Below are 15,938 nucleotides of genomic sequence, written 5' to 3'. Positions count from 1 at the left end.
GAATTCTGTACATGAAACCCATAGGTTTTAATGTTTTCTCACACCTTTTCTTCAAAGAAGTAGTTGTTATATAGTATTCTATCCCATTAGAGAATAAAGTAAATTACTTCAAGGAAGTAGTAAACATATCTTAATTTAGTTGAGTCACTATGATTTTTATATATGTTTATGTAATAAATATATGAATGAAAATCCCAAAGAACAGTTTCAGTATTTTTGTAGTTCATGGTGTACTCGTACTGCTAGCCAAGTAGTTGTGAAATCAAGTCCCTGACCTAGACTTGATTGGCATTTGAGTATTAATCCTTGTACTTTAATGAAGACTAGCTCCCCTACCTCGCCTCCATTGGATTAGAGGGTATAGCAGTCCTCTTGGAAAATGGGGGCAACTAACTGATTAGAATTTATAGATGTTTTGGGCATGCTTCAAAAGAAGGGTGGTGGTAAATAACAATGTCATAGTTAACTTGTTTTAAGAGAAAACAAGCTTGGAGTTTCAGTGGTTACTGATCCACTGCTGAACCCCTTGGGCAAATTTTGGGGATATGTAGTATATAAAGATGCGCATTTATGCACTTTCTCACTCTGTGTATGTGTAACTTGTAGTTATATGAATTGCTAATTTAGATGATAGAAGTATCTGAGTAACATTTAAAAGAATGCAGTTACATGCGTCAAGACTGTTCCTTTTTTACCTTCAGACAGTGGCTATAGCGCTGGTCTCTTCCTTATAGTATGCTACTTTTCTTTCTCTTCTCTTTCCACCTCTGCCACAATATTGCAGCGTGCAGAGCTTTGGCTGGACTCATAAAAAGGGAATTTCCAGTACCATACAATACTGGCTTCCAGGAAAGCCTAATATTTGGGCTAGGTTAAAAAAAAAAAAAAAAAGTAATTGTACTTCTTTGAGGTATGGACAGACATTTTTTGATGAGATGAAAATCTCCTTATCTTTTAACCCTGACCAGTGACTCATTCTCACATGAGCTCCAGAGATTGGGGTTCATGGATCTGTCCAGTGGGTCACACTTCTTTTTATTTTACAAAGCTGGTACTTCATGCAACCTCCCCATGCTGTGGCCTTCCTTGCACTAGTGTTTTATTTCCCATCTCCTGGCACTGCACAGCTAACAGTGAAGCTGTTCCCAGTGGTAGTAGTGACACGGACTTTAATAACAATGCCATTCTGAGCTGGTTTGGATGGCATAGCAGTTAAAATGTCTGGTTCTGCTACTAACTGCCCAGAAAGCAATATGACAGTGGGATATTTATAGAAAAATACTGGTGCAGGCACAGCCTTACAGTTAATGCAAAGGGCACCTTTTAAAAAGTGGCCTTGTGCTTTCATTTCACTTCAGCAGGGAAGTAATACTCTTTGGAGTTGTGGGATGCATTGTTTAACTAGACCTCTAATCATGTTATGGATGATGTGTCTCCAGGAGAATCAGGGGACAAGACCTTTAAGTGTTTTTATCACAGCTTAAGATCTCAGAAAATGTGAACTTAAATAAAAGTATGTTTGGGAGGTTGTTATTGCTCTGTATCCTTTTGAGGATACCTTCCACAGTAATTTTTTTTTTTTAGAGAGAAAGTCACTTACAGTTATGAAGTGTTTGGCCATAAGAGAGGATCAAGTTGGCAGAGTTACTTGTATACCGCTGTTCAGCTGAGCCTCCTTTATTAAATCATTGTTCAGCAGTCCATTTGTTCTGGTGCGAAAGCTATTGTCTTCACTGCTAAGGTAATAATAAGCCTTGAGTCACTAACAAATGCATGATGCGCATAAGGTTTGTGGGTAGTTTTCATACCAAAGTGTCAGTGACTGGTCAGATTCTTTCCTTTTTGCCCTCTAATTGTGTAGCATGGTCTGTGTGACAGGTCAAATGTATGGCTGCTAAGGCTTATACTTTACAGTACGTAGGTAGAAGGGAGAAGTTACCTTCTGTTCCCTTGTGTCTAGGAAAACTGCAGAAATGGGCTTTCCATTTGGGGAAAAATACATACAAAAAGTTTGGCTATATGCCATCCTGGGAACCCAGAGCTTTCTGGCACGGCAGAGCCGTATGAATTTTGTGGAGGAGTAGGTCAGATGCGAGAGCATGGAGTTTGCGGATAGTTATGCACGTACGTACTCAGTATGAGAAAGCGTGTGTTGTTACGAGTCTGTCAGCTTTAAATCACTGCTTGCTTGAATGTTTACACTGGCACTGGGCAGTAATCTTAATATTTGCATTTCCAATTTTAAGTAGAGGAGAGAAAAAGAGAAACTGCCTCTGTTTATTCATGTTGGTATTCAAAAGTCCACTGTAGATATTCAGGTTACTGCCCTGTTGGGGTGCAGTAGGACGTAGGTGACGTAGGAACCAACACTGGAAGGCACTGTGTCTTATGAGTGTGATTTTGTGTTTTGTACTGCAGCTAATGGGAGGACAGGAAGGTTAAGCTACAGCTTCAGGGTACTGCTGGGCTTGGGGTATGGCTGGTCAAGGACTGTCTTACACAAGGATGAGGTGAGAGCATTGGTGGCTGTCTCTGCTGACGGCCCTTCTCAATGTCGAAAGGAAATGGGACTGTGGTTGTTAGAAGGAGGAAATCTCTCATCACCTTGGCATCCTGAAGGGATAGACGTGAGGTTGCAAAAGGCGTGTGTTGCCTACATTTGTGCTTCTGGATAGGGCCTAGATAGGCCTTTTCCCCTGGTAAGCCTTGTGAGCATTGTACCAGTTTTGTATGCCACACAGCCTCGTAAGCATCTGGTACGGGTAGATCTGTGGCATTTAGAATAAAGCAAAGAAATTACAAACAAAGCGACAGCATTGTACAGCTGATAGCCTGCACTAGTCAGGCACTGTGCACTATGTCTCATGAAGCGTCTCATCTCTTCTATACCTGAGGAGACCAAGTCTTGGTTCTTTCAATGTGGAGATGGACATTCTAACTCCAGAAAGAGGTTCTTCCCTCCTGGCTTCCTTCATGTGATCTTTCTGGTACTGTTGACGAAGGCTTTTGTTTTCATTCTGCTCAGTTGTACAAGTAATCTGAGGTAAAATGGTCCAGCCATACAGGACAGTGTTGCTTTCCAACCTTTGCTCAACATGGATTTCCTGTTACTAATCTGTATATTAGTATTGATGGAAATTTGTGGATTGACATATAAACGTTCCTGAGATCTGAATGCTTAATGTTTGCCAGTTGAATTGTTAACAAATGTTTACAATCTGGTTTTACTCTCTGGAAAAAGCCTTTAATGTATATACTGTCCTGGTTTTTAATCTTCATCTTGTACTGCTTCTGAACGAGAAATACCATGCTGACCCTCCAGAACTCCCTTGAGTCATGCCAGTTGCTTGCAGTAGAGAGAAGTTACCATTTCTGATGAACGGAAAGTAAGTGCCATAGTTTTATTTCTCTGTCTCAGTATTGCTGACACTATTGGTGAAAGAGAGAAATCCTTCAATGGAGAGCACTACATACGCTAAATAAGTGTGTCTAAAAAGCCTGGCTTTTGACATCCTTTTGATGGATGGTTTTGTATTTGTAAATATGATTACCAACAGGCAGTGCTGGTTATGAGTAACTACAAAGATGGTGGAGTGAAAGACTGATTTTTCAACAGAAAGAACTTGGCTGGTAACAGGTAGGAGGCAGTAACTCTCTACCAGCAGAGCCCCCAGCTTGTTTCCGTGCTCTGCTTGTGGCAGAATGCTAAGCCTGGCTGAAGTAGCACAAATTTGTACTCGGGTGATGGCAACCTCTGCCAGCCTGGAACAAATCTGCTGTGTGCGCAGCTTTGGAGCTACAGCTCAATGAGGTGTTTTAGAGTACGTCATTCTCTGGATGACGTTCCCCTGCTGAAATGTGAACAAACAGCATATTAGTTATTCTGTTTTCCTTTTCTGGTGCCTTTTCAGCATCATTTCGATAAAACTGATGGTTATTGAACATGGTTGAAATAAAGAAATGTTTGTGTATTGTCAGCACAGCTCTAGAGCCAGGTTGGGGATTAGGTGATACCTTTTTCACAGTCAACAAATTGTGTTGGACCACAGGGAACATGGCAGTGGATACAAACATAATCCCCTCCCTATCTTGGTGGGTTTTTCAGTTGGTGTTCTGGAGTTTCGTTGGTTGGTGGGTGTAACGTTTTTTTGTGTGTGGTGTGGGTTTTTTGGCGTTTTTTATTTTTTTAAGCTTATGTGTACAGTTCCACTCCACTAAAAAAATAAGAGTAATTCAGTATTTTTTTAAGAGACTTTTTGAACATCAGTGCACATTTTTATAATATCTTTGGACTCAAAATTTAGTTGTTATCAAAGTCTGGGTTTTGGTTGGTTTTTTTTTTGTTTTGTGTTGGGGGTTTTTTTTGTTTGTTTTGTGTTGTTTTTGGGGGGGGTTTTTTGTGTTGGGTTTGGGTTTTTTGGTTTGTGGGTTTTTTGGTTTGGTATGGGTTTTTTTGTTTGTTTTCTTTAATGAAATACCACTGTTGAGATGCCCTGGGGCCAAATTCATGTGTAAGATGCATGCTACAACTTCTGTTGAACTCAATATGAAGTGTACATACATCTCCAAGAGTCAAATCTAGGCCCTATTTGTTTCTCAAAGATGGTGCTGGAGTGTTAAAAAGGCATGTGCTTTGCCTTTGAGGGGGCAACTGTGCAGCTAGAGATTTTGTTGAGCGGTTAACACTACCTCTTTTATTTTTGCCATGCTGTAGCAGGATTTTTATATGCATTTTAACAGTTATTTAAGAGTCCCCATATGCTTAGAAAAGAATCTGAATATATGTGCCTTTTTTTAAAGCTGCATCATAACTAGGTTATTCCATCAATACGGTAGAATGACTGGGAGCTGCAGTTGGAACAATATGTAAAAATACAGCTTGTAAAAGATTTCCTTTATTAACTGTCATCATCCACAGAATATATGTTCAAATAAACGTTGTGTAATAACTAAATTTGAGATTAATAGGCCCCTTAAGAAACAGCGAAGTCATTCAGGATAGTCAGTGAAAAATAGCCTGTAAGACTGTAACATGCACATATTGTCCTGCTTACATGCTCTCTCTGGTGTCATTCCCATTTATCAATGTCGGCAGGCTCTGTTCTCATTAAAACACTCTTGCACAAAAGCAACTTAATTTTCTTAAGAGAAGAGGACACCTGATTCAATTTAGTGCTCAAAACCAGGAACTTGAATATATATATTTTTTTCCCGTCTGAACTCAGATGAATAGTTATGAACAGCAACACAGATTAAACCTTATTAGGTATATTTATATTCTGTTTGCAGTAACAGTGCTGTGGCAAATAGCTTTCTACAGAGCTGTAACATCTTATTAATGGAAACAGCAGTTAAGACATGAGCTGCTGTAACACTCACATGAGATTTTATTTTTAAATAGGAGATTGAAGGAGTTGTTTAAGGGGACTCTGCCAACTCATTCAGGCTACTTCTGACGTCCTGCCTTCTTTCTCCACCTTCTCAAACTACACTGATCTCTTTGGGTAGATAAAATTTCCTCTTTTGTCCTGTTTGGTCAAACCATTTCCATCACTTCATCAGTCTCCCCCCCCCCCCCCCCCCCCCATTTTTTTTTCTTCTTCCTGTCAAATAGGAGATGTAGATCTATTAAATTTTGCATTAATAACATGGACACTGTAAAATGTTATACTACCACATTGTGTTCTCTGCCCTCTACTGCATAATCCTGCAGTAGTACTGCTAGAGTCCGTGCCTTTCTCCAGTTCTTTTCTACTCTTCTGGGTTTTTCTCTCTTCTTCACTGTGCCATGTGTGTTCAATAGGATATTTAGTCTTATGCCAGGTACTTAAGCTGTATATCCCACTAGTGCATGTCTGAAAATGATAAGGTTTTAACTGCAGGTAATTGCGGGCATACACAGAGCAGCTTTGTATGATGCCCAGGCCACTTCTGAGACGTTTTGAGGACGTTTAGTTTCATTCCTCTACATCTGTGGCCTTGGCCCTGGAACAAACACCCTTTCCACAGAGCAAGGACGACTCGGGGCCGGACAGGTCCTAGTGTGCATAGCATGTGCTCTCTCAGCTGTGGGGTGCCTGGGGGTAAGCGTAGGGTTAAGTACAGTTAGGAAGGTTACTTCCCTAAAGGCTGCCAAATGACCCTCAAGAATCAAACAATTTAGTGTTAAAATAAATACATATTGGTGAAAAAGCCTTTTACTTTTTTTTATATGGTCCACGTACAAAGCTATGAGGCACCGTTGTTTCCCTGTGACCCTGCAATAAAGGAAATTGTAGTTCCAGCTGAGTTGTGCATAACAATTTCATTCAAATCCTGCTGATAATGATAAAATGTTGCGTTTTGACCCAGGTGTTCCAAATGTTGCCAGTATATCTTTTCCTCTTCTTTAATGTAGCCCTGCTACATTATTATCAAAAGATAGCTAGCCTAATAAATTCCAAGATAGTTTAGTTTGATACCAAAATAAAAGGAAATGGAACAGAGTTCAGAATGTGTTCTGTATTTAATGCTATCGAAACCGTAGCATGCCTGTTTGACTCGCTGCCCAGTCACATGTACCTGCATGCTGTGCGTACTTGCTGCTGCATTGGGGTACCCCCCCATGGGGAAGTGCTCAGCCCCTTGGCTGTGGGTTTGCCTTTTTCTTCTGTCTTTTACTGGCCTTTGTTGCTATGAGGACTGTCTTGCATCTTGTTGCTGTCACTGTTACATATCTTAGCAGTGTTTTCCATACATATATTCCAGGATAAGGTGGGAGATGAAGGGCTGAAGCTTTGTGCTAGGCTTAGGTATGGGAAGAGGAAAGTTTCTGCCAAGTACTGCCAGATAGGTTTCCTTCAGAGGTGGGCTGGTTACTTCTCAATTGAAAGTGCTCCAGGCCAGCTGATCCTCCCTGGAAATGCAGACCAGCGAGAGAGTTCCCTCAAGCCCAGTGCCATACAGAGTTGACTGAAATTGGACCTGCTTGATACTAAGTAAATTTGTTGTTTAGTGGAGCTAGCGTGTATTATTTTAAACTCAAGTGGAGATGTACATGCTCTTCTGTACTAGCCCTGTTAGGAGTACTGGCAGTGACTTTCAGTCTTGTCTCTGAGTTGATGTAAACTTGAATAATTGGTCTGGTTGTTAGTACTGCTGCTTTTGATTGTGGTCTGACTTTGCATTTTAATACATTGCTATGCATTTACCTTTTGAAAGGATCTTACCATTGATTTTTATAGAGGACTCTCCCCTCATATCAATGGTAAGTGCCACGAAGAGTTTGCAAACACATCCAAATCTGAACTTGGAGTATTGTAAGAACATCTGAATGTTTTCATGTTTTATTGTTTCACTTAAGCTGACTGCAGATAGTCTGATATCTGTTGAAGCACAAAAGGAGCAAATGCTAAAAAAAAATTATACAATAATGGTGACTAATAAATGTTTCAAATAGAAAATGAAGAGCCTAGCTGTATCATGTGTCAGCACTAATGTTTATTTGTATCTTCCCTCTAAGGATCTCAGAGTGCTTTTTAAGCAATGAATTAATTTTGACAATGCCCTGTGAGGTATGTAGGCAATATTATCCCTCTTGATAGAAGGGAGTTGGAAGCGCAAAGTGTTTAAATTCTACAGGGTCATGCTACTACGTACATTTAATTACAAATTGGAGCAGTTGATTCAGTTTACTACCAGTTTGTTTAAGCTGAACCAGACTCACAAATATAAGCCCGAGGTTTGTGGGTATGAGAAAAATTTACTTCTAAGTTTATTTTGCAGGAGAAATGTTTATAAAGAAAACTGCAAATAGAGTAATTGACATGTGTAAGTCCTCCCTCACTGAGGCAAATCATCTGAGTGATTATAGCTTAATTTGTGGTCTTCCTGATTATTTTTTTTTTCCTTCTTTTGCCTGTAATGAGTGTTTAATCATCTGATGTAGACTATTTCTGACGCTTCGGAGAAAGGGAATTAAAAATTGCGAACTAGTGTACCCCCGGACCAGTCATGAATTTTAACTTTTGCACATGACTGGCTGAATACCTGAAGCACAAAATTTGTCTAAGATTGTTGTCTTAGTACCTGTTATATGCTTGAGAACGTTAAAAAAAAAAAAAAAAAACAAAAAAACAAAAACCAAAAACAAACAGAAATCTTCCAGGTGGATCAGGAAGGAAGAAAGAAAAGAAGTTTGTTGATGGCCAAAGTATCTCCATCTCATATCACCACCATAGAACCATCTAGTATCTCGCCTTACCACCTTTCCAGATACAGAAATTTTCCTGGAGGTGGAAGTGCAGCGTATTTTAAGTAAAAAATATCATGTCTCTAGATGATCCTCAAATCAGGATTGGTGGCCACTGATGTGGCTGAAACTAGATGCACAGTGTCCTTCTAAGTGTATCGGTTCTTGCCAGCTACTGCTTTGTTCTTTGTGCATTGTTGAAATGACCAGGTGTCGTGGTTTCAGCCCAACCGCTCGCTCACTCCTCCCGCCCCCCTCCAGTGGGTTAGGGAGGAGAATCGGAGGAGAGAAAAGGAAAAAAAAAACCCAAAAAACGAAACCCGGGACACCAGGAAAATGGTTGAGGGCTGTCTATCACTAAAGTTATTTCTCCTGCATCAGTAGACGTGGTCTGGCAGGCTCACCTGCACTGTAAGCGGAGCCTGGCCTGAACCCAACTTCTGGTAGGACCAGGTATTTTTAAGACAAGTAGGTAAGTTTAGCATGTTAGGGAGGGAAGGGCTACTTTTTATGCTTTCTGTCCATTTTATGCGGATTCACTAGCTTTCCTGAAGAGGGTGAGTGATACGGTTCTTTGTAGCAGACAGAAATGAGGCTGTCGCTCTGCACACAAAATCTGCATGGGGAGGAGGGGACCATTAAGTTTCCTCCCAGCCTTCTGGTGCAGAAGTGGAGCCCAGATGCTTCTGTCTTTCAGATCTTAACAGCTGATTTACACTGTTTTATATAGCAAAGATTGTTTTGCAAGGAAGAGATCTTTAAGTGTGCTTAAAAATGGAAGTCTAAATCCTCCTTTGTGGATTCAGAGGCAGGGTGTAATAAAAGGGACCTTTCTGCATCTTGATTGGATTGAAGTGGTCAAATACAATGAGTCTGTGTAAAAGAATGGCACATGTCCAACAAATACCAGAGACTTGATAAACCTGATGGGTTCTTTAGTATAATGATAATAGGAACTTTAAGAGGGATGTAGTAACAAACGATACCTGCAAGGACATGTCCTGTATTGAAACTGATCCCTGCAGTAGGTTTGTGTGCATGAGTGTAATGTGTGTGTCTCTTGCCACATGGAAGTATCAGCCGCACAGCTTCAAATACAAGTAGAAAACCCTGATTTAATTCACACTTGTTGAAGAATTGTTTTAAGTAGTACTCACTCTTGCGTTCAGCTGTGATCTCTGGCAAGAGGAGCTGTTTGGACTTGTGCCTCTTTTTTTATGTTCAAAAAAGGAATGCTGATGAGGAAGAGGTGTTAAAATATGTTACTGTAGTTTACAACTGTCAACTATAATGTTTTATTTAGCTGTATCTATTCAGATGCTCCCTCCGCAACATGGAGTGCCATATGCCATTGTACCTGTTAGTAAGCAAGTCAGCAAAGGTTTCCCAGCCTGCATTTGTTTTTGTATTTGGGCCACTGAGGAGCTGCGGTCCAGTGCCATCTTTTATTGATAGGGCCAGCAGAGGAGGAATCTAATGAAATTATCAAAGCTTTGAATTAATTATGAACTTGAATAAGAAAGCTAAGCTCTCTAGAGCCAAGGATCTCATTACCCATTCATTTTCATTGCATCCTCTTATGGAGCAGAAGGCAGGTTCAGCTACAGCTCCTAACCTGGTTTTGGACTTTATTCAAACTTGCTAAACTTGCTAACATCCACTTGTTATTAATCTGTGGCTGGAAGTGTCCAGGGTGATTAATTTGACTCTGGTCTAAATCTTCATGTAAATGGTAAATTTCCCTCCTCCCTTGCCTCTTACCTTTGCTGTGTGGCTTTTCATCATCAGACTGGCTGCCATACAAGAATTTCTGTTCTTTCTTGGTAATTGGGGAAAGCTATTCAAGACTCAAGTTTTAACTCTTGGAATTTAATGAGTTAATATTAAGAAATAATACTGCTACCTTATATTTCCTGGATATTTAGGTAAGCACAAACACTTCTAAAGTCATTATCAAAATTGTTTATTTTCTTATTTTAAAAGACTATGCAGTAAAAAGTAATGTTAGACATTTTGGCCTCAGAAGTGTGGGGCTGTTGTGGGTTTTTTTTCGTTGTTCCTATTTTAAATTTGTTAGTCAAACTACAGAAACTTCTGAATTGTCAATACTTTATTATGATGAACACTTAAATTAGTTTGCTTGCCTGATTAATATTCCATGAAAAATTGTTAAAAGTCTATGAAAATGCAGTGTTTTAGTTAAATCGGGGTATATTTATTTTTATTAACAGGTCAATATGTAAAAATGTTCCTGGCAAATTAGAGCAAATGCAGTGAGACCAAGCTTCTGTGTAATATTCTTAGTTCTTGTGGATATGCCTCTTAAGTCTACCGGCAAGGATTTTCTTCTCCTCCTGCTTTTGTCCATTTCAGCACATTATTTATGAATGCATAAACTAGAACCTATCAGTCTTCATAAGTTACAGGCCACTGGCAATTTTTTAAGCAGCGGCTAACTGCCTAATGGTCTCTGTGTTTGTGTTTATTTGGAGAATCTAATAGCTTGTTGGGCAGGGGAATAACATTTTGCTCTTGTACTATAGCTATTTTACCATTGGTGATATTTATCTTTTTCTCTCTTCAGGCAGCTGCTATATTTAATTCCGCTTTTGGAAGTTTTTTGGTAAGTAATGCAGTATTTATAGCAAGTGTTTTAATAGTCTTACTTTTAACAGTATCATTGGTGTGTTTGTATTTTTCACATTAGTGTTAGTGGAATTGTGCCATTTAGCTGGCAAAAATGTGAATCATCTTTCAATTTATTTCACTGTGCCATTAAATGCAGATGTTACGGTTTCTTTTCTTTTTGTTAAACTCTTGAGAAAAGTAGTGAATAAATCGTCTCTGCTCATGGTAAATTAATAATGTGTAAACACATCTTAATTTTCTCCTTAATGGGTTAACAGAATCTATTATTATGCAGATGTTTCAGACATGGGCATCAATATATTGATTCTTCTAATAAGGCCCATCAAATACTCATTATTTTCTATCAAGAGGCCATGGATTTTGAAAAGAAAACATGACCCAGCTGATCAGAGAGTAGATGCTAATTTACTCAGTGACTTGTCATTTGTTTAGCATATTTCACTGTCAGTGAAGCCACTCAATGTCTCTGAGGAACACACTAAAATAGCTAGATATGGGAAAGCAATCAATCCAGCTGGAAATATAACTGTTTCTGTAAAAAGCAAAAACAGTATTTGTGGGCCTGATGGTCTACAAAGATTCAGAAAAGACACTGTAAACAACACTAAATAAATATATTTATGAATAAATGAAGAATAGATTTCTGCTGTTGATGTGTTGTTTAGAGAGACATTAATGAATATTAAATACAGATTATTTTATATGTAGGCAAGCTACTCTGACTGATGGTTTTATTTAGGGAGCTAATAATTGAATTTGTTCTTCTTTACTGAATTTTGTGCATGTTTAGAAGTGTGTGTTTGTGATTCCAGTCTTGTGTCCCCAGAAAGAGGACTATGATGTATAAAATGAATGAATGACAAAAGAATTCAAATTAGAAAATTAAAATCAAAACTGCAAGTGCAAAATAACTCACTTTATGCATTATTGTTTTATGAAAAGCTGGAGTTTGGGTGCTTGAGTGTAAAGCTGTACTGCCAAGAGAGAAAGTTGCATGGCATTTTGAAGTTATGCATTGTGCTGTTGCTTTCTTGAGGGACTAGGTTAAAGTGAGGAGGGTGCATGTAAGTTTTGTGGGTATAAATGACAATTCACGTTTTTAAAATACCAATTCCCAAATATTTGTTCCTTTTTGTCACCTATCATGTCCTCCTCCAGTGGCAAGAAGGTACTTTCTGCCTCAAACTGTGGAATCCTAGTGTTAAAGCAACTCTTAAGTCTGTATATGTGCGTGGCATTTTCTCTTGTTGCTTGGCACGAGCTCCACTTTCTCTGCTGTCCCTAGCTTTCAGTTCAGGAGGTTTCCTTGAATACCCAAAGGCCTCGGTTGAGCTGTCATTAGGAGAATGTCTTTTGACTTCAAATACGAATTTAGGCCCCAGAGCATCTGACTACAATGCTGGGTCCTAGTAAAGCAACATAAACATATTTTAATTTCTAGAACCAGTTTGTAGCTCTTTGAAGAAATCTCAGTTAAAGAAGCTGAGCTAGTTTGTGTGTTCATGTAATACTCCTGATTTTGGTTTTGATCTTAGTTCCATGAACTGATCATTGGAAAGTTCCATTTACATACAATTACCTCATTTCACATTTATTCGCTTCAGATTTTTTGGGAAGTCCTGGAGCAGCATTGCAGTAAACATTCTTGTTAAAAAAATTCCCAGGGAAGACTTTTAAAACATATTAAAGATCGGCTAGAATCAAACCACAGTACCAGCTGATTTTTTTTTCTAATTACTGATTTTTTAAAAAATAAAATTATAAAGAAAGTAGCTGCTATTATGTCACAAATATATACACACGCTTAGATGCTTATTGTGGTATCCTATCATGATTATGTAGGGAATATGTATGTATGACAGAAAATAAATCACAAATATGTTTACTGAAAGCTTTGCTCTTACAAACTTTTCCAGTTCTGAAGTTGATAGGATGAACCTTATGACTGGAAATGCAATGGGGTGATAGTAGGCCAGGGACTGTAATAAGTAGCCAGAGTTGTTCACCAGTTTCACAGTGCTGTATGTCTACGTGGCCTTTAACTGAGTGGCTCCTGACTGTCACTAGCATGTGGTCACTTACTTTGTAAGTTTTCCGTGAGCAACTGGCGAAGCATTAAATATATGTATATACATCTCTCTACTTGTTTGAAGTCAAAAGTGTTCTATAAAACATGAAAATAATTGGCCTGTTTCCGAGAAGATAATGGAAGGTCCTGGTGGTGTTTTTGGAAATCCATCAGTTGATATTGGTGCCTAACTTATGGGCTTGGCTATAGGTGGAGATCCTGTTTCCTATATCTTTAATTCATGATGAATCTAAATCACATTTGCATTTTTCCTATTAGTGTCTGATTATGTGCTGTCTGTGGAGAGGCTTAGATGTAGTTATATACCTTTGTGACCATAACCATATGCGTGTCCTGGAGATAATTTGGAAGGATCTGACCATTGGCAAGGCTACAATTTTTCGTATGTTCCTTGTCTTACAATGTGTAGTACATGGGCAGGTTGCTGTACTTGTGTGTAGCCCTGACAGAGCCAGGAGGACAGTATGTTGTCTGTTCTCAAGACTGACCCTGTGGGCCAGTCCCTGTGTATGATAGTGTGAAGCAAGCTAATTTAAAAGGGTTGAAAGATGTGCTATGCTTTTAGCCCTTTATTTTCTTTTTTAATTTTTCTTTCTTTTTTTTTTTTTTTTTAAGACTAGGAAAGGGTGTTTGAGAAGTTAAATTAAAATAAACTGTGGAACAAAATGTCTGCAGGAAAAGACTCAGCATAATGTTAGAATGATACTGAGATGAGTTTATTCAGATTAAAAGGAATACATTGGCATTTCTACATTTTGCCTATGACAAACATGTCTTGATGAGCAGAAACACACTTAGATTAAGCATCTGGAGGTGTTTTTGGTGGTAAGAAGATTAAAAAAAAACTACCAACCAACTGTGAAGTAATTCCTTTTAAACTCCACCAAAGCCCATATTCCTATAAATACGCAGGCAAAACAATGCATGGAATGATACTGTACATATTTACACTTAGTTTAATAATGTCCCAGGTCTAATTAAAACACAGTGTTTTAAAGAACTAATTGTTACAGAAAAATGTTTTTATGTAGCTAGATTAGTAATAACTAACGATAGATGAATTCAATTTACATAAATTTCAGCCAAGAGAATATTTAGAATCATACCACAGAGGATTGCTTTGAGTTGGGTAGTTAATATCATTATCTCCTCCCCTCGTTTAAACAGTTTGGTTTACAGTAATTGTGGAACATAATATGTGATTTCAGTTTTTCCTCTTAATGGGGTTTTAATAAAATTTGAGAACATTTTACTAATACTGGGTGGTTGGTTATCAACAAGGTTGCTACTGTAAAGCATGCAAATGTATGCTAAGATCTGCTGAGATGGAAAGCACTGAGGTAGCTGCTTCCACTTGTAGGAGAGGATACTTTTGCACCTAAAGGCTAAAGAAGTTGTCTAGGATGTTAAGTATGGGTCTGCTGAGATTCTTAACATTATATGCATTACCATGCTTCCTAAGCATTTCTATTCTGTTTCTAAAAGTTGTGCTGCAACAGAAAAATAATGCTTGTTAACGTCCAAAGCGCAGAGCAATAGGCAGGATACTGCAAAACATGCTGTGCTGGTAGTTGTTCCACGGCGTTTGACTGGGTGGCTCAGCTCCTTGACTTTAAGTTCACCAAGGCATAGCCTGTCATTGAGGCTGTTCTTGCACTGAAGTGGAGACACGTGCTCAGTTGAGAGCTAAACTCAATTTGCAGTGACAATATAATGCCATGTGCATGGAAGGAGGAGAGGGCTTAAAGTCTAGAAGAGGATGTCCTCACAAAATGCTCTGCACTGCTACACTAGAAACAGTCTTGTCTAATCTCTTTCTATCTCTCATTAATCTCCTTTCCACTTGAGACAGTGGGTTTGGAAAGGCATGAGATTATCCAGCTTGTGATGTGAGTCAATGTTGTCTGATTCTTTGGTGCCTTGGGGTTTTGAACAGTAAGTGTGAAAGGAACAGCCATCAGCTTCACCTTAAAAAAAGAACTGTAACCAAGATCTGAAGGTCTGTGGTGACAGGAAATCAAGAGGAAAAGAGGATTCAGAGGACTCTGCTCTGGTGACCATTGCACTCCTGAGAAAACAGAACGAAGGGCAGCCGAAAAATGAAAGTGTTGGTTGAGACTTCTGATGCTGTCTTGGATTAGCTTCGCTTCCTCTGTTTAAACCTATGGGATGAAATAAGGCATGTGTCTGGGCTACATAAGTCAGTCTGAAGGAAGAAACCTATTCGAGGTGCCCATCATTTCACTGATTTCCTTTGTCCAAATTAAGTATATATGGGGTTTTTTTGTTTTATCTGACCATCTTTTGAAGGGGACAGAGCTGGTTCATATTGTCCAAAAACTCAAATAATTTTTGGAGCGGCCATTTGGCTAATCAAATCGAGGCTAGTGTTTTTATTTATGTTGTCTTCCAAATGAAAGCTAAAGCTAGCAGGGAATATGAAAGTTAGGTTTTCACGTATATGTAAAGCTTAGCTGGTTAATGAAAATGTATGGAATTCTTACCTACTCTGCTTTAGCAGGCATAATGATTTACACAGCCTGACAGCACTAGTGCAGCAAGTAAATGCATTAGTCATAGTGTCCATTTTTCTTGCAAATTTGTGACACAGATTTAATTATGGGAATGACCAGCAACTTACAAATCTAATTTTGGTAGGCTGAGCCAACTTTTTTATTTTAATAACAATGGATTTTTTAGCAATGATTTCATTACTATTTAAAGAAATCCACCAATATGGAAATAACCAATTGGCTAAATTTATTTACTTTATTTTACCTTAATGAATGTTGAATGGTTTAGGATTATTCTGGGTGTTTTTTATTGTCACTTTTTTATCTTAGTTATTTCTAGGATAAATATCCTTATCTGGCTTAATTATTGCTAGCACAAACATAAATATTTTTCTAAAATCAGGCAAATGTTTGTATACCCCTTCGTTCCCTCTTAATTGTGTCTTCACAATATGAA

General features: G+C 38.5%; 1 protein-coding gene across 8 annotated transcripts in view; it reads left to right on the top strand.

Annotated features, from left to right (window-relative positions):
- The window catches only part of SLC10A7 (solute carrier family 10 member 7), a 157,319-nt gene that overhangs the window by 44,716 nt on the left and 96,665 nt on the right, over positions 1 to 15,938 (top strand). For all 8 annotated transcript variants that reach the window (XR_008232727.1, XR_008232729.1, XR_008232731.1 and 5 more), the window contains one exon: positions 10,815 to 10,853. Coding sequence is in view for 5 of the 8 variants with exons in the window: in XM_052772013.1 (XP_052627973.1) it covers positions 10,815 to 10,853 (39 nt within the window). In the remaining 3 variants the exon portion in view is untranslated. The remainder of the gene's footprint in view (positions 1 to 10,814; positions 10,854 to 15,938) is intronic.

This window comes from Harpia harpyja, chromosome 2 (genome assembly GCF_026419915.1).
Source record: "Harpia harpyja isolate bHarHar1 chromosome 2, bHarHar1 primary haplotype, whole genome shotgun sequence".
Lineage (NCBI taxonomy): Eukaryota > Metazoa > Chordata > Aves > Accipitriformes > Accipitridae > Harpia > Harpia harpyja.
Note: the sequence above shows the minus strand (reverse complement) of the source record. Positions and strands in the feature narration are given on the sequence as shown.